The sequence below is a fragment of the Aricia agestis genome, chromosome 4 (assembly GCF_905147365.1).
Source record: "Aricia agestis chromosome 4, ilAriAges1.1, whole genome shotgun sequence".
Lineage (NCBI taxonomy): Eukaryota > Metazoa > Arthropoda > Insecta > Lepidoptera > Lycaenidae > Aricia > Aricia agestis.
In genome coordinates, this window is record NC_056409.1 from 21360217 (window position 1) to 21387039 (window position 26823).

Consider the following 26823-nt stretch of genomic DNA (forward strand, 5'->3'; position numbering starts at 1 on the left):
ATATAAATTTCAAGAAGTCCCTTCGATTCCTGCAGGATCCCATCATCAGATCACCACTTTTGTGAACATGGTACCAAATTCGAGTTAAACCCTATACAACACAAAAAGAATTTTGAAAATCGGATCACAAACGGCTGAGTTATCGTTGAACATACAAAAAAAAAAAAGATACATACAGCCGAACGTATAACCTCCTCCTTTTTGGAAGTCGGCAAAAAGTTTTTAAATGATATTTTATAGAGAGACTGATTTGGTAGAGCTTCTACTTGGAGTTTCCACGAATAGTGATTTGGCCGAATACCGAATCGAAGCCTCTAAGCAAAATTGTGGCACGTGCGTGCGTGCTTGAATTGTAACCACAGATTGCAACCCTATAATATACCATACCTGTTATCGTCATAAAATAATATATACATCAAATAATCCCAATAATTTATTGCTTTCGATAGCTGTTAATGCACAAGCCCAGTGTTAATCCGGATTAATAGAGGACAGTAATCTTGGAATTATAAGATACGTGATTGCTTTATTCAAGAATGAACCATACTTAACATTCACTTTATCAGCCGCTGATAATGAGTATTGAGTACCTATACGTGAATATTCTTAGATCATGTTCGTTTGAGTCTAAAGGTGGTCTTTATCGGTAAACGAGTATTTACTATTTATTAGATCTTGAACTTTGTAAAACAATAACGTGTTGGACTACAATATTATAAAACACATATATTTTGTCTACACGTGTCGATTTTCGTTGTGAGGCTTCACTTCACTTGAAGCCTTGTATCTTATTACATGATCGAAGTGTGCTTAAGAAAGAACTAGTAGATAAAAGCTACCGATTTATTAAAATACTTATGGGTATTTTACTACTGCCACTACCTTAAAGTTGCTATATATATTAAGCTACCGATACTATACTGCCCCTAGTCGAGGCCCTCTACATAAGTATATTAATTATCCCTGTGTGTTGTAGAGATCATGGACGTATAACTGAAGTCCACGCGGACGAAGTCGCGGTCAACAGCTAGTCTTTGTATATTTCATAGTCTGTCTCTGTCAAAAAAGTGAAGAAATTAAAAAGTGGCAACATTGTAGTGTCATCCCTTTCAAATCAGTCTAAGAAAAAAGGGATGACACTACGGTCTACGATGTTGTCACTTTTTAATTTCTTCACTTTCTTGACGGACTATACGTCCATGGTAGAGATTTTACAAATTATTTCCGATTCTAGCCAGGAAGTTTTTAAACTTATCACAATCGATCAGCCCACTACTCATTACTCATCAGTCATCAGTCATCGGCGTATTTTTATTGTAATCACGTATATTTGTGAATCACGTTGACGTCACAAAAACTGTGTGCCTGCTCGGACGCGGTGCGCAACACTAACAACAGAATTATGATAATGTGATTTTTATTTTACAAATTACCGCGTATACACCGCCGTAAATGTTTTGACTGTAAGGGCTTCTTATTATTTCTTACCGTCTTGAAAAATTCAAGAAAATTACTTTCTTCTCTACATGTGTCACATGACACTTCGAGCATTATGTGTTTGTGCTATGGCATGTCGATGTGTGCACCCACGAAACCACACCTAGAGGACTCAGTTAGTTTTCATAAAATTATTGAAGCTTTTATTTGTTCTACAAATCTTTATATAGGCTAAGAGTAGAATTTAATACTTATATTATTTTGTACAAATTCGGATGGTTCACATGTAGACTTAAAGACTGGTTGCCTATTTAGCGCATATTGTGATGTGGCGCAGCTGTACGCATTTTCCATACAAGTTTTCTGATTGTGTGCGCGATGGGTCATCCGTCATCTAAGTGAAAGTAGCACCCCCCCTGGCCGCGGCCCGTCACAATGTGCGCGAAGCTTTATCAGAATATTGTCGCAGGGTCGGCCTACGACTTGTTCATCGTGAACATCGCGGGCTGCGGCGCCGCCGTGCCCTGCTACGTCACCCTCGGCGAGCAGATACCTGTCAACGTCATGTTCTACGCCGGTGAGTAGGGAGAGAAAGGGAGAGAGAGAAGGTTCTATGTATTTAATGTACAGTAACTTCTTGGTGGAAATTCATGTTCAATTCAATAATTATACACTTTACTTGTACTTATGCCAATTTATTAGTTGTTTCTTACAATATAAACAATAACGATAATGTAACAAACAAATAATAAAGTTGAATATGTGCAAGTAAAGTGTACAGTGACGGATTAGCCCTTAATCAAATTAAGCAATTGCCTAGGGCATCACGTCTGAGGAGGCACCAGAAGAGTAAAGGTTCAAAGACCGATTCTAGTTGAGATACGGATAGGGGGCCCAGAGGCATGGATTACTTAGGGCATCAAGTAGTCTTAATCCGTCACTGAAAGAAAAAGGCAAAAAAAAAACACTGATTTGATATAATTAATAATTGAATCAAATCAGTTCTGGGACAATTCAATTAATATCTGTTACCTTACTGACGTTAACCATAAACTCAAATTAAAGACGATAATTGCCTATATAGTCTATGTAGTCCGTTTTCATTATTTGTATTTTGCCCACTTAGTAAAATATTTCTCGTACAATTTGTTTCCTCATCATCATCAGAACAATAATGTTGATTTTAATTATTGTGCTACACAGCACAAATCAAAATCACTAATTTCAAATGATCCGCTTCTCAGAGTAGAATTTATTTCTTTAGGCTTATTGTGTAGGAACAGTTTTCGATGGCCAAAGAATAGGTAATTAATTTATACCTAATAATAAACTATCATTTATAATAAATGCTCAATCTTACAATTTATCGCCATAAATATACAGCGGATTTAGATTGTGTACGTGTTATTATATTTTTTGTTTGTTGCCTATTTAATGCACAAAATATCCTTCAAACTGGTCATAAGTTTGGGGAAGTCGATAAAAAGTAAAAAAATGCTGTTCCAATCGATCCAGCAATACTCGAACCGAATGTAATGGCATTGTAGAGATGCCGTGCACCAATCGATTACTTTTTATCAATTTGACGCTATCCTGTGCGGTCTCATTCCACGAAATGAGAGACATGTTTAGTTACCATTCCTATAAAATAATTAAAGACGTGACTGGAAGAACCACATAATCAACATTTTATAACATTAGGACAATAACGCATATTTTTTTCCCTTATAATTCGAACAAACGTCGTAACCACGTCGTAACTTACTATTTCATCATCATATATATTACGAGTATACATAAAATCCGTAGTTTTTTTTTATTTCAAACTAGCTGTTGCCCGCAACTTCGTCCGCGTGAATGTATGTTATTAAAATCGAGATTTACAAAATTGAACAACCATCTACGACAATTTTATTTAGATCTACATTACACACGAAATTTTTAATGCACCACGAAAATAAACTATAATAATAAAAATTGTAACTGTACTAAGTGTAGCTAAATTAATATTGGAATTTGTTGTGTTAGACTGTTGCCAATAATAATTATGACAAAAACGCTTGAAGGCACGGATTAAGTTCCTGCTGTCCACGATCACCGTAGTGTGCGACATCAGATTTACACTGTAGGTTGTCTAGCATTGTAGTTCTTTCGTCTTGGCAGAAAAAACTCTCCCAGAGAACATGATTCAAACATACTGCCTTCGGTCGTAAATATTCTACCATTTCTACCTATGTGCTCGACCGATGCTAGTAACTTAGATCCGTAAAGTTTGACTTTAAAATTTCCATGGCTGGTAACGAATTGAGATACGCAGTGGTCAATATCCATCCAGGGTTTGGATAAGCGTTTACGAATATTAGGAAAAGTTTTAAGATCGACCTTTGCTAGAATTGGTAATCACTTTGGTTGTCGTTGTAAATTTCGAGGAGTTTCTTTAATTCCATTACTTATCAAGTCACCGTTTTTAGGGTTCTGTACCCAAAGGGTAAAAACGGGACCCTAAGACTTCGTTGTCTGTCCTTCTGTCTATCTCTAGGCTGTATCTCAAGAACCGTTGTAGCTAAAGTTCTGAAATTTCTACAGATTGTGTATATCTGTTGCCGCTATAATAACAAATACTGAAAACAAAATAAAATCAATATTTAAGGGGAGCTCCCATACAACAAACATGATTTTTTTGGCCTTTTTTGCTCGATACCAATAATTACAACAGGCAGGCACTTGAAATTTTCACAGAATCCTTATATATATATGTATTATTTAATAATTAATAATAAAATTAGAATATAATTAGAATTTAAGGGGGGCTCCCATACAAAAACACAACTTTTGGCCTATTTTTTCTCTATAACGGTAAGGAACCCTTCGTGTGTGAGTCCGACTCGCACTTGGTCGATTTTATTGTAAATATGGTATAAAATTCGGGCAATCTATACAACAAAAAAGTAATTTTGAAAATCTGACCACAAACAGCAAAGTAACTCCTCCTTTTTTGAAAGTCGGTTAAAAAAAAGTATCTAAGATGTTGACCAGGGATGTAAGGTATCATCATGCCAAATTTCATTGAAATCGGTCCGGCGGATTCAGAAATTAGCCTGTACAAACAGACAGAGAAACAAAAATTTCTAAAACAGTTAAAATGTATTCTACTACTCTTCTACTATGCCCCTGACTCGTTTTTTCAAGTTTATTTTCAATGTACAAAAATTTTACCTCTACGATTTTATTATAAGTATAGATATCTATCTATTTTAAAGCAAAAAGCAACCATTTATTTTTAATAAACTGTTAATTACCTGCTTCTTCCACACACTGACATACACTCACAAATCAAATGAAATAAGTATTATTAGGGTTCCGTATCCAAAGGGTAAAAACGGGATCCTACCACTGAGACTTCGATGTCTGTCCATCTGTCTGTCCGTCTGTCTGTCTGTCTCCAGGATGTAACTCAAGAACCGCTATAGCTAGACTTCTGAAATTTTCACAGATTATGTATTTCTGGTGCCGCTATAACAACAAATACTAAAAACAAAATAAAGTTAATATTTAAGGGGGGCTCTCATACAACAAACGTTATTTTTTGCTCTTTTTGGCTCGTAATCCATAATGGCAACATATAGGCACTTGAAATTTTCACATAATCCTCCATTATTTGTTAATGGTTATGTTATGTGTACTTTAATATTAAATAGTAACATAAAAAAAAAATTAAGGGCTAATCCCATACAAAAAACACAATTTTAAATTTTTTTTTCTATTGGCGCTCTATAACGGTACGGAACTCTTCGTGCGCGAGTCCGACTCGCACTTGACCGATTATATCTCGAGTCGCAAAAACATTCGTATTGTTTTGTTCTGGCTAGCTGCCTAACCTTCGAAACTTGTTGAGATTTTAACTAGTTTATTCATTCGTGGAATTAAAACTAATATTCAAAGTCAAATTAAGAAAAGCAGCAAAATATTTTTTCATGTGGAAATTCTCTTTACTTCCTTAAAGAATAGTACTTCAAATAACATATAAAGCCTATCTTTATATCTACTTCCATGTTTAAGGAAACTCGTTACGGAGTGAGCAGCCATGTTGTTAATGGTTCCTGTAATTACAGGCCACGACGTTATATTGTCTTCCGCAGGGAAATTTTTAGGAAGACTAGTACGGTAAAGACATATCCGCTTGTTTCGTTTTCGACCTTATTTCTTGGCAATAAGATTTATACTGATGATCTGCCCTCAACTGCACTAGGACGAACAAAAATTCCGAAAATGTTGCTGGCAGTGTGTTGTATCTACGTTTGTAATTTGTTTTGTTATAGTTAATTAACCAACTTAAAAAAGGAGGTTATCAATTTGACGTATATTTTGAAGTTTTCGTATATGTTAGTCATTATCAGCGTCTGAACAATTATGTGTCCAAAAGTTATGTTTGTTTTGGCATATCTCCGGAATTACAAGTCCGAATTAAGTGATTCAATTTGCAATTATGCGGATGCCATTAAGCACTTTTTAAACTTCTCAAGAAACACTCAGTAAAAATGAAGACCGTACAGCTAGAGTAATACGCAGTACGTTATTATAATTAGTTATTCCTATTTTGTGTTTGTCATTTTGACTTTTGTGCTGAATCATTAGCCTAATTTTGTCTTCAATTGAAACAATAATTGACTGTCAAAATGTTCTTCTGGAAGTATTTTTCCATCGTTAGACTTATTTTGAGCATAGCATAATTGATACTTATTGTACTTAAAGTATTTTACTGCTATCATTAGAAATAAGTATTTCCTTAGTTTCAAAAGTGTTTTTAAAATATTGTCATAGAGGAAGGCCACGCACATTTGTCTCCCTCACCTTGTACAATGTACATCTGCTATCTCAGAACAGTCTGCTATGAAACAAAGTTGATGTCCTCATGTAAACAGGAATTATTGTTTTTTGCACAAATCGTTTTATTTTCTTTACTGTCAACTGCAATAAGCGGAATTCTAATGATGCTAACCACACATTGACTGTTATTAGCAAAGAAACTGAGGAAACACATATTAGAGTCATTAGACAGAATATAAGACATTATATGTAGATTAATTACAAAATTTTTAATTAGACGAATTGTATGCAATTAAAATTGAAGAATATCATAAGATTGCACGTATGCCTCATTCGTGAAGTCAAGCCTGGTAATGGCAACTGGGAACATCTGCTCATCGCATTATTATGAGCATTTGTCTTAAACCCATTCTTTTTAAAAAAGAGTTTTACATAATTTTGAATTTTCAAATTTTCCAGACTTCGTGTCTCGTCAGCTGGACCAGGACGTCACCATCAACATCAACTACATCCATGCGCGGACGCCCGTCACACCCGGTGAGCTAACGAGCGGCCAGATCGCCATTTGAATCATGAAACACATTTCAACTGTCCACTTATAGTGTCTTTATTTAAATCTTTGTTTTTCTACGGCAATACAACTTGTCAAGCATACTTTTGTAAAGTATAAAATAATAATATGTAATAGTAAGTAAGTATATATTAGTTTCAAAAACACTTTTTTTTTTTAATTTTACAAATTAAGTATTGCATTGTCTCTTAATAATTTGCAAAGTTTCGAATTAATTACACTACAAGAGATAGATAAAAATCGTGCTCAAAGAGTCCGTTACATTATATAATACACTAGCGACCTGCCCCGGCTTCGCATCGGGTATAAAATATAATATTGCCACTGAAAAAATGATTTACTTAAATCCATTCAGCAGTTTTGACTTGTATTCATATTATTATTACTACCCGTGGCCCGCATTGGTCGGTACCGCCGCAAAAGCTACGTCCCGCAATTTTTAAAGGGAAATAATAAAACGAGCGAATAAAAAATTACTTTGCGACTGATGATGAACATACTGTTTTAATAACATGAGCTGTATTAATTTGACTAAGCGAAAAATAAACTAAACTAACGACTAATATTGATTTATAATAAAATCCAGAACGAGCTTACAAAATGTGGATTGCGATTAATCTATTTCAGATATTAAGATTCTATCCGAGCGACTGTATTACTAAGTGAGCGACTGGAAATACATAGCGGGCAACTTCAATATTAAATATAGATTCAATTTTTCTAAGTGAGGTTATTTATTACGAGCTACTAAAAAGTTCATTTTGAGCAAACTTTTGTGAGCTGCTTTATTAATGATAATTGGTTACTGATATTCTATTTGAGGCTTTATATTTTATATTTTGATACGTGTTTTAATGAAAACTACATATTGTTAAATGCGTGCGAATTCGTCATTCGAATGGTAGCGGGGCGACGAATCGTTGCAGTCAGGTGAGTTGGGCTGCGGACCAATACGACTTTTTTGGGTTAGGTTAGATGGCTACCGCCTTAGCCATCGTGGTTATTTTTTTGTAAACCATCCAGAAGTAGGAGCCCCGCGTAGCGTGGCTCCGTCAAATCATAATTGAAGCCAGTTGTTTTTTTTTTGGTACAGGTCGTCATTAAAATTTTACCCATTTCTTTGACGTTTCGATTTTTATATATATGTTTAAAGAATTTATTCTCATAAAAGATACAATAATATCCACTAACATGAGAACAAAACATTAGTTACACTAATCTATAACAGTACAGTTCGAACTTAAAGTATTATCTATCAGTAAATACAGTTATTTTTAAGAAAAAAAAAAAGAAAAAAATTAATTATCATAGTTAGATTACTAAGGATACAATAAAAAGATAGCAGCACAATTATATACTTAGTTTAAACATATTTTATTTTATTTAATAGTGTTCAATAACATACTTTGACAACTGATGCTTAAAGCTATTAAATGAATTTATCGTTTTAATGTGGTCGGGTAAACTATTATGTAGCTGTGCTCCCTCAAAAGTAATGCTTCTTTTGGCATAGTTAGTACGTATTTTAGGTAAAACTAATAAATTAGGCCGCCTTATACTTCGGCTAGTCGTTTGAGATTTTACAACGAAAGATAATTCACTTTGAATTTTACCATCGATTATTTTCCTAATTAATATACAAGTGTTATAAGTATATAGTTGTTTTATATTCATAATTTTAGTTTCACTGTAAATTTTGGTTGTTGGCGTAAAATAAGGGTATCGAAATATTATTTTTACTAGTTTATTTTGGAGTCTTTGTAATTTATTTAATTTAGTTTTGTTTGCACTACCCCAGTCACAACTTCAGTAAGATATAGTAGGTGTGACTTGACGAGGGAGTTATAAATATTGAAGCTTAGTTTTGTTGGTATGCATTGGTTTATATTAATGAGAGAGCCTATTAAAGATGACAACTTAGTAATTATGGTATCTATTTGATTATTCCAGGTAAGACGCCTATCAATTCTCAAGCCTAAGTATTTTTTGCTGTGCTTTTCTTTAATCGGAGTATTGTCTATAATTAATGGATCATGAGCTGGAATAATTTTGTTTCTTGGGCTAAATATAATGTAGCAGGTTTTGGCAACATTAATTGTTAACAGGTTGTACTTAAACCATTCAGAAAGGGTGTTTAAATCATTTTGAACTTGTTTTATTATATCATGGATATTAGACCCAAAGTAGAAAAGACAGGTATCATCCGCAAATAAAGTTAAATAACCGCGTAGACCGATTTTATCAATATTGTTAACATAGATCAGGAAGAGAAGAGGTCCTAAAATCGACCCCTGTGGTATACCACAATTTATGGGGTGAGGCTTACTACATAAATTATCAATTTTTACTATTTGTATTCTGTTTTTTAAGTAGGATTCAAACATTTTTAATGCACTGCCTTTAATGCCAATTGTTTTTAGTTTCTCTATTAGTAATTGGTGACTAACAGTATCGAAGGCTTTTTTTAAATCGATAAAGACTCCTAGCACTATGTTTTTCTTATCTATATTATCTTTAATTTTAGTTAAACGGGGTTTACAAATTTAGTAATTTTGACACCTAAAACTGTAATTTACAGTCACTCGATTAAATACTACCCATTTTTAAATCTGTAATAATATTATCTTCGAAAATATTCATTTAAATCATATGCTGTAAAGGGCGGAGGGCCATATAGATCTACATTAAATCAACAATGTATTTAAGTTATTTAATTGGATAAGGATTAATGCTGTATTTATTAAAATTGCTTCGAAAATTTGCCATTATTTGTCGTAAAAAGAAAATGACAAAAAATCTTATTGTGGGATATCCATAAGAGATAGACATATACCATCGCGAAGTTTTCTGTAGACCTTCTCAATGTGTACAATACTTGGTACACTATTTTGATAAATCTCGTAGGGTTCAGCCTGCGTTAGCAATGTAAGCGGAAAAAAAGTAATTATTTACGACATCACATTAGAAACCCCAACAATAAGGCTGGCCTCACACAGCCGGAATTTCATAATCGGAAATTCATATTATTCATTCAGAAAGACCGGAATACCATACAATATCAGTACGCTCCACACACATTCTGATTTTTTCAGATTATGAATTTCATAGATCGATCTGTAAGAATATGAATTTCCGATTATGAAATTCCGACTGTGTGAGGCCAGCCTTACAGTAAATACTGTAAGGCTATTAAATAGTATATTACATATAGTATAGTATATATGCACTATTAAATAGTGGAGAATCTCCACTATTTAATTAATGTTATTATACTTATGAACCTTCCTCTTGAATAACTCTATCAATTAAAGAAAACCGCATCAAAATCCGTTGCGTAGTTTTAAAGATAGGGAACAAAGGTACATGAGGGAAAAAGCGACTTTGTTTTATAATATGTATAGATACAGCGCGGCGCAAGCTAATTAAGGCGACGCCTTGATAATTTGGCTGTAGCGATATCGATTTTTCTCAGCAATGACTAAAGCTAAGAAATTAAAGTTCATTGTCACTATTCACCATGTCTTTGTCTTTGAATTACCCATAGCATAACACCATTGGTGAACTTTTATAATACAGAATAATCAATCAAATAAAATTAAGAAATTTAAAAAAAAACCCCGCCAAACAACTTTAAAAAGTAATGAAATAATATATATTTTACTGACTTTAAGTTTAAAGAATTCCTAAGTGTAAAATGATATTTTAGTTCATAATTGTTGTCACGGTGTGTCGGGGGACCGCCAACAGTGTCTTTTGCATTTTGTATCGCCATGTCACTGATTGTCTCGATTTGGTTCGCTGAAAACTGACCCTTAAACTATAATGTTATGTGAAATCAAACATCTACATTAACGGTCCCCCGACACACCTTGACAACAAAGGACTCAAATATCACTTTACACTTAGGAATTATTTAAACTTAAAGTCAGTAAAATATATATTATTTCATTACTTTTTAAAGTTGTTTGGCGGGGGTTTTTTTAAATTTCTTAATTTTATTTTATTTCATGCTTGTTAAACTTATGTTGGTTATAGTGCAGAATAATTCCTATCATAGGATCATATTATATCCCAATGAATGCCATCTAGGAATGTCCTTTTGGATAAGGCCGTCAATATGAGTCCAAACATGAAACCTCCATTTTGGGTTTATATGGAGCTCGGCTCCTATAGAATCCAGGTGATGCTGCAGCAGCAGTATGCAAAAATTTATTGGTTATCTACGTCTTACTAGTTATCGCAATTAAAATAAGCCCAAATACGAAACTATTGCTCTAAGTTGGTGAGGAGTTGGGTATCCTATTGATTACCAGGTGATGCTGCAGCACCAGGTCAACTTTCCATTAATGTGTAAATATTTATAAATGTCACGAACTAGAATGCAATAAAACCCACCAAACGACTGCAAGTTGCTAATCGGCCCTCCACGAACCACATGAACCGCGGTTTTTCAGCATGGAGCAGGCTGATGATGATGAACTATAGCTAAGAACACTCTCGATTAAGTTCAGGTTTCAGGTAGATCAAAATCGGTCCATCCGTTTGGATGCTACGATGCCACAGACAGACAGACAGACAGACAGACAGACAGACAGACAGACAGACCGACAGACAGACACGTCAAACTTATAACACCCCACTTTTTTGTCGGGGGTTAAAAAAAGGGATTCTAATTTTGCCAACAGGGGAGAGTGATTTAAGCTTCCAAAATTTGTACATAGATTGGTCCAAGCATGCACTTTAATTTGCCCATAGCTTATATGAAATATATTTATAGTTTTTAAATTACGCGACAAAAACCATTTTGTCGCTTACGTCCTTTTCATTTCTTGTTTTCTATGGCCTCTCATAGCAACAAGCAATCTAAAACATATCCAACACGGTTTTTTACTTTAACACGGCGTCACCTTAATAATTATTAACATTTATTCATTGTGTTATTTTAATACCGCGCGATATAAATATCCTCGCGAATTTATTTATATAATTTTGGAAAATTACAGTTTTGCGGCGACTAAAAACTTATTGGGTTGGTTATATATATAAAATAAAACGGGTCCAATAAATTAAAACGAACGTAACAAACACCTCCTCGATTTTGAAAGTCGGGTAAAATTGAAGCCTATTAGTAGGGCCGGGATTTATATGTAAATATGTACATATTTTTATTTTACGAGATTTTCGGCCTGGAATGTGTTTCTATAGTGAAAAATCAAGTTTTATTTTCCACATTTTTCCATATTTTGAGGTTTTCAAAGGTATTTTACAAGAAAATGTCACAATCATCCATAATATATTCGCAAAAATGCAAAAAAAATATAATATTATGTTCCCGCCACCAGGCTGCATAACGCGTTTTATCGTCGTATTTTGTTTCAAAAGAAGATTATTGAAGAAATAGAAAATAAAGTTTCAGATGCGGAAGGTCCTGTTGCTGACGTGGCTCTAAACAAAAACTAATGTATGTTTCGGATAAAAATAAAGGATTTAAGGGGAGCTAGTTCGAGAAACGGACGATTTTCAAGATTTAAACGTAGCAAGAGACATAAAAATATAATAATTTAAATTCTGAAAAAAAAAAATAATATTATGTGTTAGTTAAGGATCTAACACATTGGAATTCATATCCCATTAGGGTCAATTTATACTAGCGTTGAGTGGAAGCGCATCGAAGCGAATTATTAAAACTGAACATAACAAATTCAACCTTAACTCCAAAGCGTTAATGCACTTTATTACTTCTGAGAATTTAAAAAGGCGCGCGCATCCGCGCGACTTCGCGTGAATGCGCCCGACCAACGCTGATTGACCTCACAGAAGTAAAGTATGCATTATGCTTTGGAGTTAAGGTTGAATTTTGAAAGGAAAATGGAAATACAGGGCCTTAATTAGTAATACAATCAAAAATTAACAAAACTCTGTTTGGATTAAGCATCCATCATGTCATGTGATGTGTAAATCATTCAGCCAATATTAAGCCATCAATGGCTTAAAGTTCAAGGTCCGATTAAGGCTATATTTAGAACAATTATTATTAGTCAGAGTTTTAATTTTGACAATTTGAAGAAGCACCGTTGTTGACTGTCACAAGACTCTTTTCACACTGAAACAATGTTTAATTATTTTTTTATTAAAAAATGTCCCGCGCGGCATCGCCCGCGTAATTTAGCAATTTCACGGAAACCGTACATTTTTCCGACAAAAATAGCTTATGTCCCTTCACGTGGTCTATTCTTCGTGTGTGCCAAAATATAATATAAAAATTGCTCAGTAGTTCTTAAGATAATACTTAAGCAATATCAAATAATTTCCCCCGTTTTTTTCATATTTTCCTAGATTTCTTCGCCCCTATTAGTCTTAGCGTGATAAAATAATATTATTTTATCTTATAAGATATATATCTTATAAGCCTTTCGCGATAAATGGGCTATCTAACACTAAAATATTTTTTCTAATTGGACCAGTAGTTCCTGAGATTAGCGCGTTCAAACAAACAAGCAAACTAACAAACTCTTTCGCTTTATAATATTAGTATAGATTCTTTACATACAATTTTTTAAAACTTGCTTAAGATAAACCATACATTAATAGACTATATTAGAGTATATATTTTTCCATTTTTTCGATTTATTCGTCCATATATTATTTACATATTTTAGATTTTTTAATATATATTTATCCGGGTCCTACGGACCGCCCCGGACGGACGGACGGACGGACCGGGCCGGGTCCGTCCGTCCGTCTGTCTGTCTCCAGGCTGTAACTCAAGAACCGCTATAGCTTCTTCTGAAATTTTCACAGATTGTGTATATCCATGAAGCTATTAGGGAGTGATATGTGTATATCCATTGCCGCTATAACAGCAAATACCAAAAACAAAATGAAGTTAATATTTAAGAGGGGCTCCCATACAAGAAACGTGATTTTTTGGCCTTTTTTGCTCGTAATCAATAATAACAACAGCTAGGCACCTAAAACTTTCACAAAATCCTTAATTCATGTGTTCTTTAATAATAATAAATAAAATAAAATTATATTTAAGGGGGGCTCCCATACAAAAAACACAATTTTATGCATGTTTTCGCTCTATATAACGGTACGGAACCCTTCGTGCGCGAGTTTGACTCGCACTTGGTCGGTTTTTTATTACCTTGTGTATAATTTTATAAACGATCGCATTGTATATTTTTTAAAAGCCTATTTTCTACATTTTATCCGCCATCAAGTTGTGCCTTACAATAAATTCAATTGCTAAAAGCTACACCAAAAAAAAAACTGCCATTTTCAATTTAAACAAAGCTTAAAACTTAAAACTCAATATAAAGCTGCTACTTTATGCTTCAAATGCTACTTCTTCTGCCAACCTATCATTTTTCCTATCCATTTTGATTATTTGTAAAACCCTAAAACGGATAAGTTTGACGCCGCATTAAATACATGCCTATAATTTTTTCATAGGCAGTGCGAATACCCTCAAAAGTTTCAATGTATTACAGATTTGCGAGAAAAATCCGCGCGGTTAAAATTCGCAGTGCGAACAGGCCCTTGGAAAATATTTTGTATGTTATTGGTGCAAAAAAGGGAGATAATAACAAATGTTACTAATAACTAATTAGGTCTGTTTACAACAATTACAATCTCTGGTGGGTGAAGCACTGTTACCCTTGATAGGTTGAGAAACCTGTAGTAAGGGTTAACAGTCCCTTTCCCTGCAGATGTTACAAATTAAAGATAGTGAATTTATCCCAAGAATCACTAGATTAGCTAAATTTAATTACAGAATTTTAGAGACGAATGAAAGAGATTCCCAAGATTGTAATTCTCTCTAATCGCATGTCACTTACGACGCCCATACATTTTTCGTTTTCTGAGTAGGTACTTAGGCTTGATTTATCGTTACACACGTCATTTGCTTCAGACCTCGCGTTGTAGCGGCCAAAACGCTCGTGCGCGCGGTAGCCTAGACACATTAGCTAAGAGCTTTGTAGTGGACAACTAACGAATATATATTATATACATACAAAATGTGTCACAATACAAACAAAGCAGTGGAAGTGACGGTCGGTCGGACACCGATCACACCGAGTGTGACGGTTTCCGCGACACACTGACACAATGGGATGAGCACAATTAGCATGCGCCTGCGCATACAATCTGTAACAAAGAATGTGGAGTACGTCAGACGCCGTGAATAACAAGTCTTTAGTTCTATTTCTAACACCCGTACTAATTTATAGATCCATACTGTATATGGACGTAGTCTAGCGTAATTTTAATGCACTAGGAACATCAGACAATTAGGTACATCATTCTGTCATATAAAAATAGGCCGTTTAAATAGGTCAAGGGGCGGCAGCATTCTGGCGGGTACGGCAGCGTCCATCGAGGCCCTGCAGATTACGTACAGGGGGCGGCGGAAATAAAGTGGCCTACACTCATTAAAAAATATATTATACTAGATGTTCCGCGCAGCTTCTCCCGCGTAATTTAGGAATTTCACGGAAACCGTACATTTTACCGCAAAAATAGCCTATGTCCCTTCACGTGGTCTATTCTTCATGTATGCCAAATAACATAAAAATTGCTCCAGTAGTTATTAAGTTAATAAGCAATTTCAAATAATTTCCCCCGTTCATTCCACATTTTCCTCTATTTCTTCGCTCCTATAAGTCTTAGCGTTATAAAATATTATAGCCTATAGCCTACCTCGATAAATATAATATAGATAATATAGATTCATGCACAGCTGCTGTATAACATACAATATTATGTATCAGAATGGATCTTTTAATTAGTAAGAAGGTAAATGGGGTTAAATAAATTTTATAGAAAAGTAATAAAAACCTGCAACATTCTGCCGTAGTATTTTTTTTATAAATATTTAGTATAATTAAACGTGTAACAATTAACGCACGGTTAATATTTAGCTTAACGGTAACAATCAAAATTCGACCGTTTCGTCAGGACAAGAATCATGATCCTTTTTTATTGGACTGAGGGTTAGGTATAAGTCTAGAGGTCAGAATTAGGTAGAGTTATAATTTATGTACTTACATTGAATTCATACAGCAAAATAATAACGTGGATATGCCTCAAATCCTCACAGTCAAGTCAAGTCAGTTATTTTCAATAAATAATTTTCGCCATACTAAGTAGACTGGACGTTTGGATTCATAATCTGCCGGAATGTTGCAAATTGCAATTTAACTATGCCACAAAAAACTTGCTTAATTTCTTACAATAAAGTAAGACTGACCGTTCAACCGAATACGAATGCTCGGTAAACCTGCCGAATATGCCAAATACGCCGAATACCAAATATGAAACAAATATTTGGCGAATCTCTAGTTTTCATTATTATTTATTTGTAATAAGTATTCTTTATTTTTTTGGTCACACGTAGGCACAATCTGTTAAATAACTAGTTTGTCTATCTTTGTTGATCTTGTATTATATTTATTGTGTCTAGTGTGCATCGAAAATAAATTTTTCTTTCTTTCTTGGCCGCACGGCATTTTCCATAAGAAATTCCGGGAAGATCCATATTACCATCAACATTTCGATGCAATGTCATAAAATATCAGACCTCAGGTCGGTAACTACGGTTATTTTCCATGACGCCACCGCACTCTGACTCGGCTCGTTCACCGAACGTGAAGAGTTTGACAGATAATGTATGGGGTAATCGGTTTAAGTCAAAATCTGCATTTAACCACATTTAAGTAATTAATGCTGGTCTCTGAGTACGGCAGTAAGACTCTTAATTTAAGTACGGTATCTTAACAGCGTACAGCGACTTAAGGCCATCCCCCGAGCAAACGACCTTGACCATACATTTGACGCGTTGCCGAGATCGCACAAAAATCCTATTTTTTTACTTATCTTAGTTCAAAATTGATCTAAAAAAATCAAAACGGGGAATAAGTATGACGTAGTTAATGAAATTGTCTATCTATTGTCGTGTTAATGTAAATACTAGGGAGATGCTGAATGTATGTATGCTTCAATTTTTAATAAATTGGTTACTTTGGAAGCTAATGTCATGAGTATAATAAACAAAAATTGAAAATTTAAAACGGGGAAAGGAATGTTGATATACTGAAGATTATTGCTGTACTTTTATTAACATTGTAGCTTTCAAATTATGAGTTTATAAGGCTCTAAATACGGTAAATTACGGCATATCCGTAGGGGAAGGGCCTTAAGAGTCTCTCAAACTAAGTGAGATATTGCGCGCACGGCGCACCACGTGCTCGTTACAATGCACAACAGCGTGTTCTCTGGTTAGTCGTTTGTATGCCCGCCGCCCGCCGCCCGCCGCCCGCCGCCCGCCGCGCGCCCTAATGTTTCCTTGTTCGTGTCATAATAATGCTTTGTTCTACGATATAAACTAGTTTTTGTTCAGTTGTTCAAAACATTATGCTTATAATATACCTACAGATTTTGTAATAATTGTTGTTAGCTAGTTTGTTCGCGCAAAATAATAATTGGTTAACGCCTTAACTCCGTAAATAGTAACCACGAATAATAAAACTATCCGAGAATCTTGTTTCGGAATTCAGAGTATATCCTCAAAAAACATCAAAATTAATTCAGTGGCTTGAGCCTGAAGAAGCAGACAATTCGTCGATAGTATGATTAACGATGTAGGAATTTACAATAATATAATAATATTTGATGCATCTCAAGGGCCGGATATTTTTCGCAAGAAAAGACTTCAACGCGAGTGAAGCTGCAGTTATTTTAAGCGAAAAACGCACTGCACCAGAATTTTATTATGCTGATAACATTATTTTATATTATGTATAAGAATTACAAGTAACTATAATATATAGGTAGTAGGCCTCCTTGCGCGTGGTTTTCGTGTGTGGTAACAAAGCTTGTATACAAATTACGCATATTTGTTTAACGTTTTCGTGGCGGCCGAAAAGGAAGATCTTCCGACCGAGCGAGTTAGCATGCTCGGTCAGGCCGAAGATCACTGACGTCATTTCAGACGTTGTATATATCTTGCCGTTCTCCGAAACTTCGATAGCGCGATGCAGGAATGTTAGGCGAATTGTGGGTACCGCCACATTTGCATACCTACATTTTAAAATGCTATCACTTCGTATTCTGAGTCGGTAATTTTAAGAGGACTAAGGATATTTTCAATTTTGATCTCTCTATATAAAAGATTTGATCGAGTAAATAAACCTGTGACACTTCTAGTATTGCATGACAACGACAATGATTTTAGCGAATCCATGACGATGGGGCGCTTGTCCAATGCCCATACGAATCATCAATACGTGGCTTGATCCCGATTTATTAATTTTAGAGGTCGAATATTGAAATTTGTTTTTTTTCTTAGATAAAGCCTCAAGTCTTCATAGAGCGTCTCAAACTGGCCTTTTAAATATCGTTTGTCATTGAGTAAAATGTTTCGAGTTTAGATTTGTTTTCTTCATTTTTAAACCTGTTTTTCCTTGAATGTTCCAGAGCCGTGCGAGACTGTGATGTGTCCGGTGCAGAGCGACGCCATCACCTCCTTCACCAGCGTCATGTCCGTGCCCACTGATATGGCCCTGGTGAGTGGTAACACATCGTTTATACCAGGGTTCACCGATTAGTTTCGCTCGGGGTCCTTTATAAGGAATGAAATGACCTTCGCGGTCCAGTCATAAAAAATTAAACAAAGGTAATTACAGAAATCACAAAGGTATTTATTTAGATATCAATGAAAAAAGTGTCAATTTTTCTAGGTAATTATCTCCTGATGTTTGGAGTGACATTGGTGCAAGCTGTTGATATAAAATCCTGGAGATGTTCAACAGGAACTCGAGACCAAAATTTATTTTTAATGAAGTTCATCTTCGAAAATGCTCGGTCGGCACACAATAGGTCGGCGGTCCGGACGTTGACCGCGGTTCGCCATTTGGTGACCGCTGGTTATACCTTGCGCTAAACGTGAAACCGACTAGGCGTAAAGGGGTTCCAAGACGATCAAGTTGCTTGTCGGCAAGCACGTAGACTTTTCATTGTGTAGCCGGTAGCGCGCTCAAAAAGTTTGATGTGCTCAAGCAGCTTGATCCAGCACAGCAAGAGGCGTTTATCCTGCAGCAAAGAGGCGCGGCGCGACTCGTCATAAATCATAATATACGAGCTGCTGCGTAGTGTGAATTGCTCTAATACTTATAGCTGTGGTACAAACATACATTACGGATTTGGGTAGGCACAACATGATACCCATCAATCCCCAAGCAGCACCCGGCTGCCGCATAACAATTGAAAATCTATATTATGTCTACGATTCCCACGATCGATATATTACGATTATAACATCGACGAGTCGCGTCGCATCGCTGCAGCATAGTGCGGTTTCACCATAATAGATTTAACCGATTTCCGTTACGGAGGTTATAGGTATGTATGTTTAAAGTGTTACAACAAAACGCGATTATAGACGTGAAGATATAATCGGAAAACCTAACCTGACCTAGGTTATAAACTGAGCTATCAACATAAATAATATAATTCATGGAACGGCTGATTAACTGTATTATAAAGAATCATAAATATTTATGAAGCGGCCTTTAACGATATAACTATTATACATTCTGCACTTCAATTACAATAATTATAATACGTTATGACGAGTTAGATGCAGCCCAGGACTCGTGCATACAGTTTATATTATACTAGATGTCCCGCGCGGCTTCGCCCGCGTAAATTAGGAATTTTACAGAAACCGTACATTTTCCCATAAAAAATATTTTCCCCGTTTTTCCCGCATTTTCCTGAGTTTCTTCGGTCGTATTAGTCTTAGCGTGATAATATATTATATAATATAGCCTATAGTCTTACTCGATAAATGATCAATCTAACACTGAGATAAGTTTTTAAATCGGACCTGTAGTTCCTGAGATTGACGCGTTCAAGCAATCATACTCTTCAATGTTGTTATATTAGGTAGGTATAGATTTTTTTTATCTATGGACGCTTCACACCACGTCAGTCTGGCCCCGTGGTAAGTACCTGATGGACTTGTGTTACAGGTACCAGACAACGGAAATATATTTAATACTTTTATACTATACATATATTTAAGATTTTTATTATATGATACACATATTTAATACACATCCATGACCCAGGAACTTTGAAAACTTTTTGTTCCGTCGGCGGGATTTGAACCCGCAACCTCCGGCTTGAGCTACCAACGCGCTCACCACTGAGCCACAGAGGTCGTCAAATTATTTTTAGAAATAAAATAAAGATTTTTTTTAATTATCGCTTGACAAACTCGAGTCTCGATCTAAAAGACTATGAAATGGTATAATATGGTAGTGATGATGATGATGATGATGATGAATGTAATTTGCATAGTAGCATATGGTTCCTGTTCTTAAAACAACGCCGAAACTCCCAAACTTGTATCTATAAAGAATCAGGAGTTCTCTCAGCACCTTCCGAACCACGGTATACCAGGAATATCTCGGTGCAAAATCTTACTTGTTGGTAGCATATGCTTAGAATACTTCTCACGAAACCGAAGTCACCACACGTTTCCCTATAAGTTTTGAGGAGTTCCCTCGATTACTTATGGATCCTTCATCAGATCACCACTTTTGTGAATATAAAAATCGGGTAACATACGGCGGAGTAATCGTTGAATATAAGAAAACGAACATAACACCTCTCCCATTTTGAAAGTCGGTTAAAATTGTAGCCTATGTGTTATTCTGATGTATAAGCTTTATTATTGTAAAGTTTCATTAAAATCCGTTCAATAGTTTTTGCGTGAAAGAGTAACAAACATCCATACATCCACACATCCATACATCCAAACAAACTTTCGCCTTTATAATATTAGTAGGATGTAGCCTATAATATATTATCACGCTAAGACCAATAGAAGCGGAGCACCAATGAAGAATGTTCCAAAATCGGGTGATTTTTCCTATTGTGCTGCGTAAACGATAAAAGTTTCGCAAAAATTGGCAGAATTTTTTTTATTTACCCATGAATTAGTTACTCTCTCGGGTCTGTGGCTGTTTGGTTGTTCGTTTTGTTCGGTGTTGCTATGTGTCTGTGCGGATGATTTTCTTGCTCTCTGTATTCGATGCCTATCCCTATCCTGGCTGAGGCGAGCCTCACGCTCTACAGATGATTCTCTTTCTCTCTGTATTCGATTTCTATCACTATTCTGGCTGAGGCGAGCCTCACGCTCTACAGACGATTCTCTTTCTCTCTGTATTCGATTTCTATCACTATTCTGGCTGAGGCGAGCCTCACGCTCTACAGACGATTCTCTTTCTCTCTGTATTCGATTTCTATCACTATTCTGGCTGAGGCGAGCCTCACGCTCTACAGACGATTCTCTTTCTCTCTGTATTCGATTTCTATCACTATTCTGGCTGAGGCGAGCCTTACGCTCTACAGACGATTCTCTTTCTCTCTGTATCCGAATTCTATCATTTTTCCGACTGAGGCGAGCCTCACGCTCTACAGACGATTCTCTTTCTCTCTGTATCCGAATTCTATCATTTTTCCGACTGAGGCGAGCCTCACGCTCTACAGACGATTCTCTTTCTCTCTGTATCCGATTTCTATTGTAGTGTGCGGCTCACCTCCCTGCTATTAGCTATATAAGATAATGTAATTAGTTCTTAAGTCAGTTATTAAACATATTTCGCAGAGACAACTCTCTTTCAATCAGTCTCCCCTTAGCCGCACATTGCATGGCGACCCTGCCAGTGCTGCCTTGCGGCAGCGCTGCGCAGCGGGTACAGGGAATGTGAATATAATTTTATGATTTCAAATTAATAAGACTTTTTAGTGAAATTTAAAATAAAAATAAAAAATGACTGTAATCAAAAGTGAAATTTAATTGTGACTATGGACAAATTATAGTGGTAAAAAATGACTTAACGGCCGTTAGTTAATTAATTAAATAAGCAATAATGTAGGATTAAAAATATTAATAAATTATAGTGTAGAGACTAAAATAAATACAAATCTGCAAAAAAGTGATAAAATATTGATAATAATAGTAAAAAAAAAAAGACTCAGTGAAAAATTATAAATTAAAAATAAATGTATCAAAAAGTTGCAAGAATAATATTTTAGCGTTGCCGAAAATTTGAAGAAAAAAAAAAACAAAATGTTGGAGTGGAGATATAAAGCAGACAGCCGGGAGTTGATGGTGTCAGATGAGTGGAATATGCAGGCAGCCGGGAGATGTTAGAGTCAGATGAGAGGAAGGTAGAGCAGGCGGCCGGGAGATGCTCGTGTCGGAAGTGGATGCAGCCGGGAGAACAGAGAGACGAGGAAGAGAAATGCGATTCCAGCTGTTGTTTTATGTCTAAATTTTAATATAGAAATTATTATATTATGTCGTATTTGTAACTACAGCGGTATGTATAAAATAAGTAATTAATTATGTTACAAGTTTTCCAAAATTTAAATTTTATGTTGATATAAAATATCATAGAAAGTTCCATTTAAAAAATAATATAATTTGAGTAAAGTTACAAAAGTCAGGTAATTGTTTTAGTACCTAAAAGGTACAAAATACATTTTCAGTTTAATAATATGACAATTTAATATAGTTTTGGATAAAAGTTATTAAAAATTTTAGAAGTAAAGAATTCGATAAAAGTAAGAAAGTAAAAAATTAACAGTTTATTTATTAGTGGAAAGTCAGATTGCTGTATGAAACAAATTAGTTTTTGCAAAAATTTATAATATTAGTAATATTTTAATAAGGTTTACAATTAACTGACTTCATGGAATTTTCAAATAGTTACATTTGATATACTTAATAAGACATTTAATTGTATTTTTTTTTTTTTGTTTGCATGTTAATTTTGTTTTAATATTGGTTTTAATGATAATATTATCAAATAATTCTGCATTATTTTTGGAAAAGATTTTCGGAGAATTACGTTTTCACAATTATTAAGTATTTTTAAATATCTTTAAGTCATTTATTTATCGTTTTAAGAGTAAAAATAAATAATAATGGTATTATTCTGCAACTTAGCAACTTGTAAATTTTTAGGTATTGGAAGATAAGTTAATTTAAAAGTTTAAAGAAAATAATGTCTAAAGAAAAATTAATTTATAGAAAATAATGATAATTGGAATAATATTCTAAAATAAAATGTGACTTTGGTGATGTTATTGTGCTTTCGTAGAGAAAAACTTAGAAATTTTAAATAGGGTGTTGACGATGAATTTTTGTATGGAAAAAGATTTGGTATAAGTAGCGCGAGAATATTTTGTTTTAAAAGTATATTACAGTATAATAATAAATAAATAATACATAAGTATGTATATACTGTGTATGACAAAAGTATTTGAAAAATAGGAAATTGTGTAGAGCAATGTTAATTTTGTAGAGTTGAAGGGTTCTTAATTTTGTTCTTGGAATAGAGGAATACATAGCAACTCATAACTAATCAAATAATATACGCAGTTGGTTAAAACAGGTAGGTAACACCTCAGGTAAGTTTCCACGGTATGCAACGCCTTTGCGGGAAAAGCGTCAAATGTCCGCGGTGCCAACTCAGCATTCGCGCAACGAAATGTAAGTAGATACTTTTCTAACCGACTTTACAAAAGAAGAAGCTTGTTTGTCCGACTAAATATATTTTATTCATTAGGGTTCTTGGTACAAACCAAGTATAATTTTGTTTAAATGGTTTTAATCAACATAAATTCCTTAAAAAAAGGTATAGATTTCGTAGCAACAGGATCTTTTATTTTAGTTTTGATTCTTTTATTTTTTGATTTTAGAGATTTAAACTATTCACAAAATATTCCGATTTAAATAAGTAATTAATTGAACCAAAATAGCTTTATTTTAAATCATTTTTAAATTATTCAATAGTTAACAATCTTGTCTTTTGTGCGTAATTTCTTATTTTTCAAATTTTAGTTAAAGTAGTCAAAGATTCTATATTCTATATATAGATAATAGGTCAGTAGTTATGTAAAATGTTAAATTTATTTTGTTTTTATTTGCAAGCTGCAAAGATTATTATTTTTTTGTCACAGGAACCAAATTTAGGTTATAATAATATGTATTTAACTATTTACATTTACAGTATAGTGTACAATATGGGTGGTCCAAAAGAGATCATCATATTTTGGTATCGCATAACAATATCAAAACATTTCGTTCATCATATTTGGTACAAAGGTAAACATAAGAAACGTGATGCAATGAGTTTATGCATCCAAATATGTCATGTAAGCACAGTCCATATTTATGTTTGAATATGATTCCAGTAATTTATTTCCAGTACTTTGTTGCAAAATTTACAATCATCATAATTACCATGCATTCTAGGCATCAATTTTATTAAATCTTCAGAACTAATAGTTTCACAAGTATGTTTTTAAATAACATATCATATTTTAAAATTATTAAAAGAATAAAATTAACTTTCTGTAAGATAAAACATTTAATTTTCTAAAATGAATTTTGTTTTTGGCCGCAGACAACGTAGTTGATAACATATTTCCAAATTAAGTAAGTACTTTAAAATTATTTTTAAAATTCAATAAAATTTCTAATGTAACTGAGTATTAAAAAAAAAAAAGTCTGATTTTTTCAAATTAAGTAAATTATGTATATATTAATAAACTTTATTTTTGAAATTTTATACAATATATAATAATTGAATATAAAGTCTTTTTAAATACTTTCTTTTTCCAAATTAAATAAAAAATATGAGTTCATTTTTAAAATTTATTTTCAATAGTAGAAGTAGATAGGTAAATCACACACTGCTTATTTTCAGTTGTTATTTCACATTAAGGAACTGAAAAAGCACAAGAACATATTATTTTCACGTAAAAAATACTAATTTAAAGAATAATTAATATAATATTTTAAAATGTAAAGGATATATTAAGGTACTTTTTGAAATAGCTATAATAATAATAGATGCATTTAATTAACGTTAATAAAAAATTATAAAAAGGTGATAATTTAATAAAGTGATTAATAAAAAAGTAATGTTGCTATGTACCTATATCAATTCAATTTAATTCGAACTTAGAAGTTAATGAATAATTTTGTAATTAAAGAAAAAATAATAATAATTAAGTAAATATTTTATTTAAAGACAAAAGAGGCATTTGTAAAAAGAAAGATAAAAGGTAGGTATAATAGTATAAATAATTAATGCGCGTAAAATAAATTAAGTGATAGAGATTATTATGTTATGATTTAAATAGAATGTTATATTGCTTTGTATTCCAACACAATTAAATTCAGTAAGATTTAAGAAGTGAGAAATAAATTATTATTAAAATTATTTTGAATTGGTTCCATGGTTACTTTGTATATCTTAATGTAAAATATTTTAGAAAAAATAGAGTAAGAAAACAAAAAAAATAATAATTAGGAAACATATTGATAGATATATACTATTTCATATGTGAAGTTAAGAGATAGAGAAAATGAGAAATAATTCTTGGGAATGTATTAAATTCTTTTTAGCTACTTTAGTAAGTTGATTAGCTACATTTTCTAAGAAATTACACTGGATATGACTTACACGGATTTACTTAAAAATATTTACGTTCATACGAGATATGTCGTAATATTATAGTGAGAAAGGATTAGGAATGTGATATTTGGGTTGCAAAATAGCTGAAAGCTATTATTTAGGTATAGAAATGGTTATTTTGAAGTTAGGAATAAAGGTTTTAGTGTTTTAGCAGGTATTTGATTGAAAAGGATTGTTTTTAGGTCGATAGGGTTGCATCAGTGTTTAAAATGTTTAGTAGCTGTTGGCCTGATCACCCAATGGTTATGGATATTTTAAATATTGATTGCATAAAATTATGGAATGGGTATTTTTGATAGGCATAGGTATAGAATAGGTTTAAAAATGCCATAGAGCATTAGGTACAAAATACTTGCTAAAATGCTACGTATAATATTGCGAAAAAAAATGCCGAGAGCATAAAAAAAATACGTAAGGGAATCCTTCATTCGATCATGGTGTAAACGAGTTTTCTCTGTGAGAATAGTTGGAGGTCATAAGTAGCCTTAAAAGAACCTTGGTATTAAATATTATGGTACAAAATGGTACAAAAATAAAAGGTACTTAGAGCATGCTCGACGGGAACAATCCTTCATTTAAGTAAAATGGTTGGAGACATTTTTTTTTTGGTGGTTAGTCTTAAAAAAGGTCCCGTTTAATGGTGTAAATAAAATGTATTGTACCAAATAAAAGTGCGCACATAAAGTATATTAAAAAAAATATATGTACCATTTAAATAAATAAAAGAGTTGATTATAAATAAAAATATTATTAAATATAATGTACCAGTAATATTGTTATAAAAGTAATATAAATAAATGAATAGGCATGCATGCATAATAAAATGACAAAAAGAGTTAAGTAAGAATTAAAGGAATAGGTACCTAAATATGACATGACAATTTAAAATGTAAGTGACTGGCCAGTCCATTAATCAAGGGGGTTAGTAAAATATGAATGAGTTAATAAATGAATAATTATGAATATAAAGTTAGTAATAAGGTGAAATATTAAGAAAATGAATTTTTGAATGATAAAAAAAAAGAATTTGGTGTGTTACCGAAAGAGGTTTTATAGAGTTTCATAAAATATTGAGCCAAAGAGGTTTAGAATTTAAAAAGCATAAAAAAAAGCAAAGTGACCATGAGAAAAGTATTATTTTTAAATTTTTGTTAAAAATTAAGTACATCGTCAACCACCCCTCTCTGAAGTAAAAAAAAAAATGTATGTAATTTTTTATTAAAAATATTTTCTTCAAATAAACAGATATAATATAGAGTATACAGATTTGTATTTATTGTAATAATTTAGATTAAGAAAAGTTAGAGATAAGAAAAAAAAATACAAAGTTAAAGTTTTTGATATTTATACCTTATTGTTATGAAATGGTTCGTATTATATAATAGTAGAGTAAATAATAGTAATAAATAACAGAGTTAAAAG

General features: G+C 33.4%; 1 protein-coding gene across 1 annotated transcript in view; it reads left to right on the forward strand.

Annotated features, from left to right (window-relative positions):
- Window positions 1-26823, forward strand: part of LOC121726320 — a 51617-nt gene that overhangs the window by 13080 nt on the left and 11714 nt on the right. The window contains exons 2-4 of the mRNA XM_042113632.1: window positions 1907-2014; window positions 6724-6801; window positions 18317-18405. Of these exons, the coding sequence (XP_041969566.1) occupies window positions 1907-2014; window positions 6724-6801; window positions 18317-18405 (275 nt within the window). The remainder of the gene's footprint in view (window positions 1-1906; window positions 2015-6723; window positions 6802-18316; window positions 18406-26823) is intronic.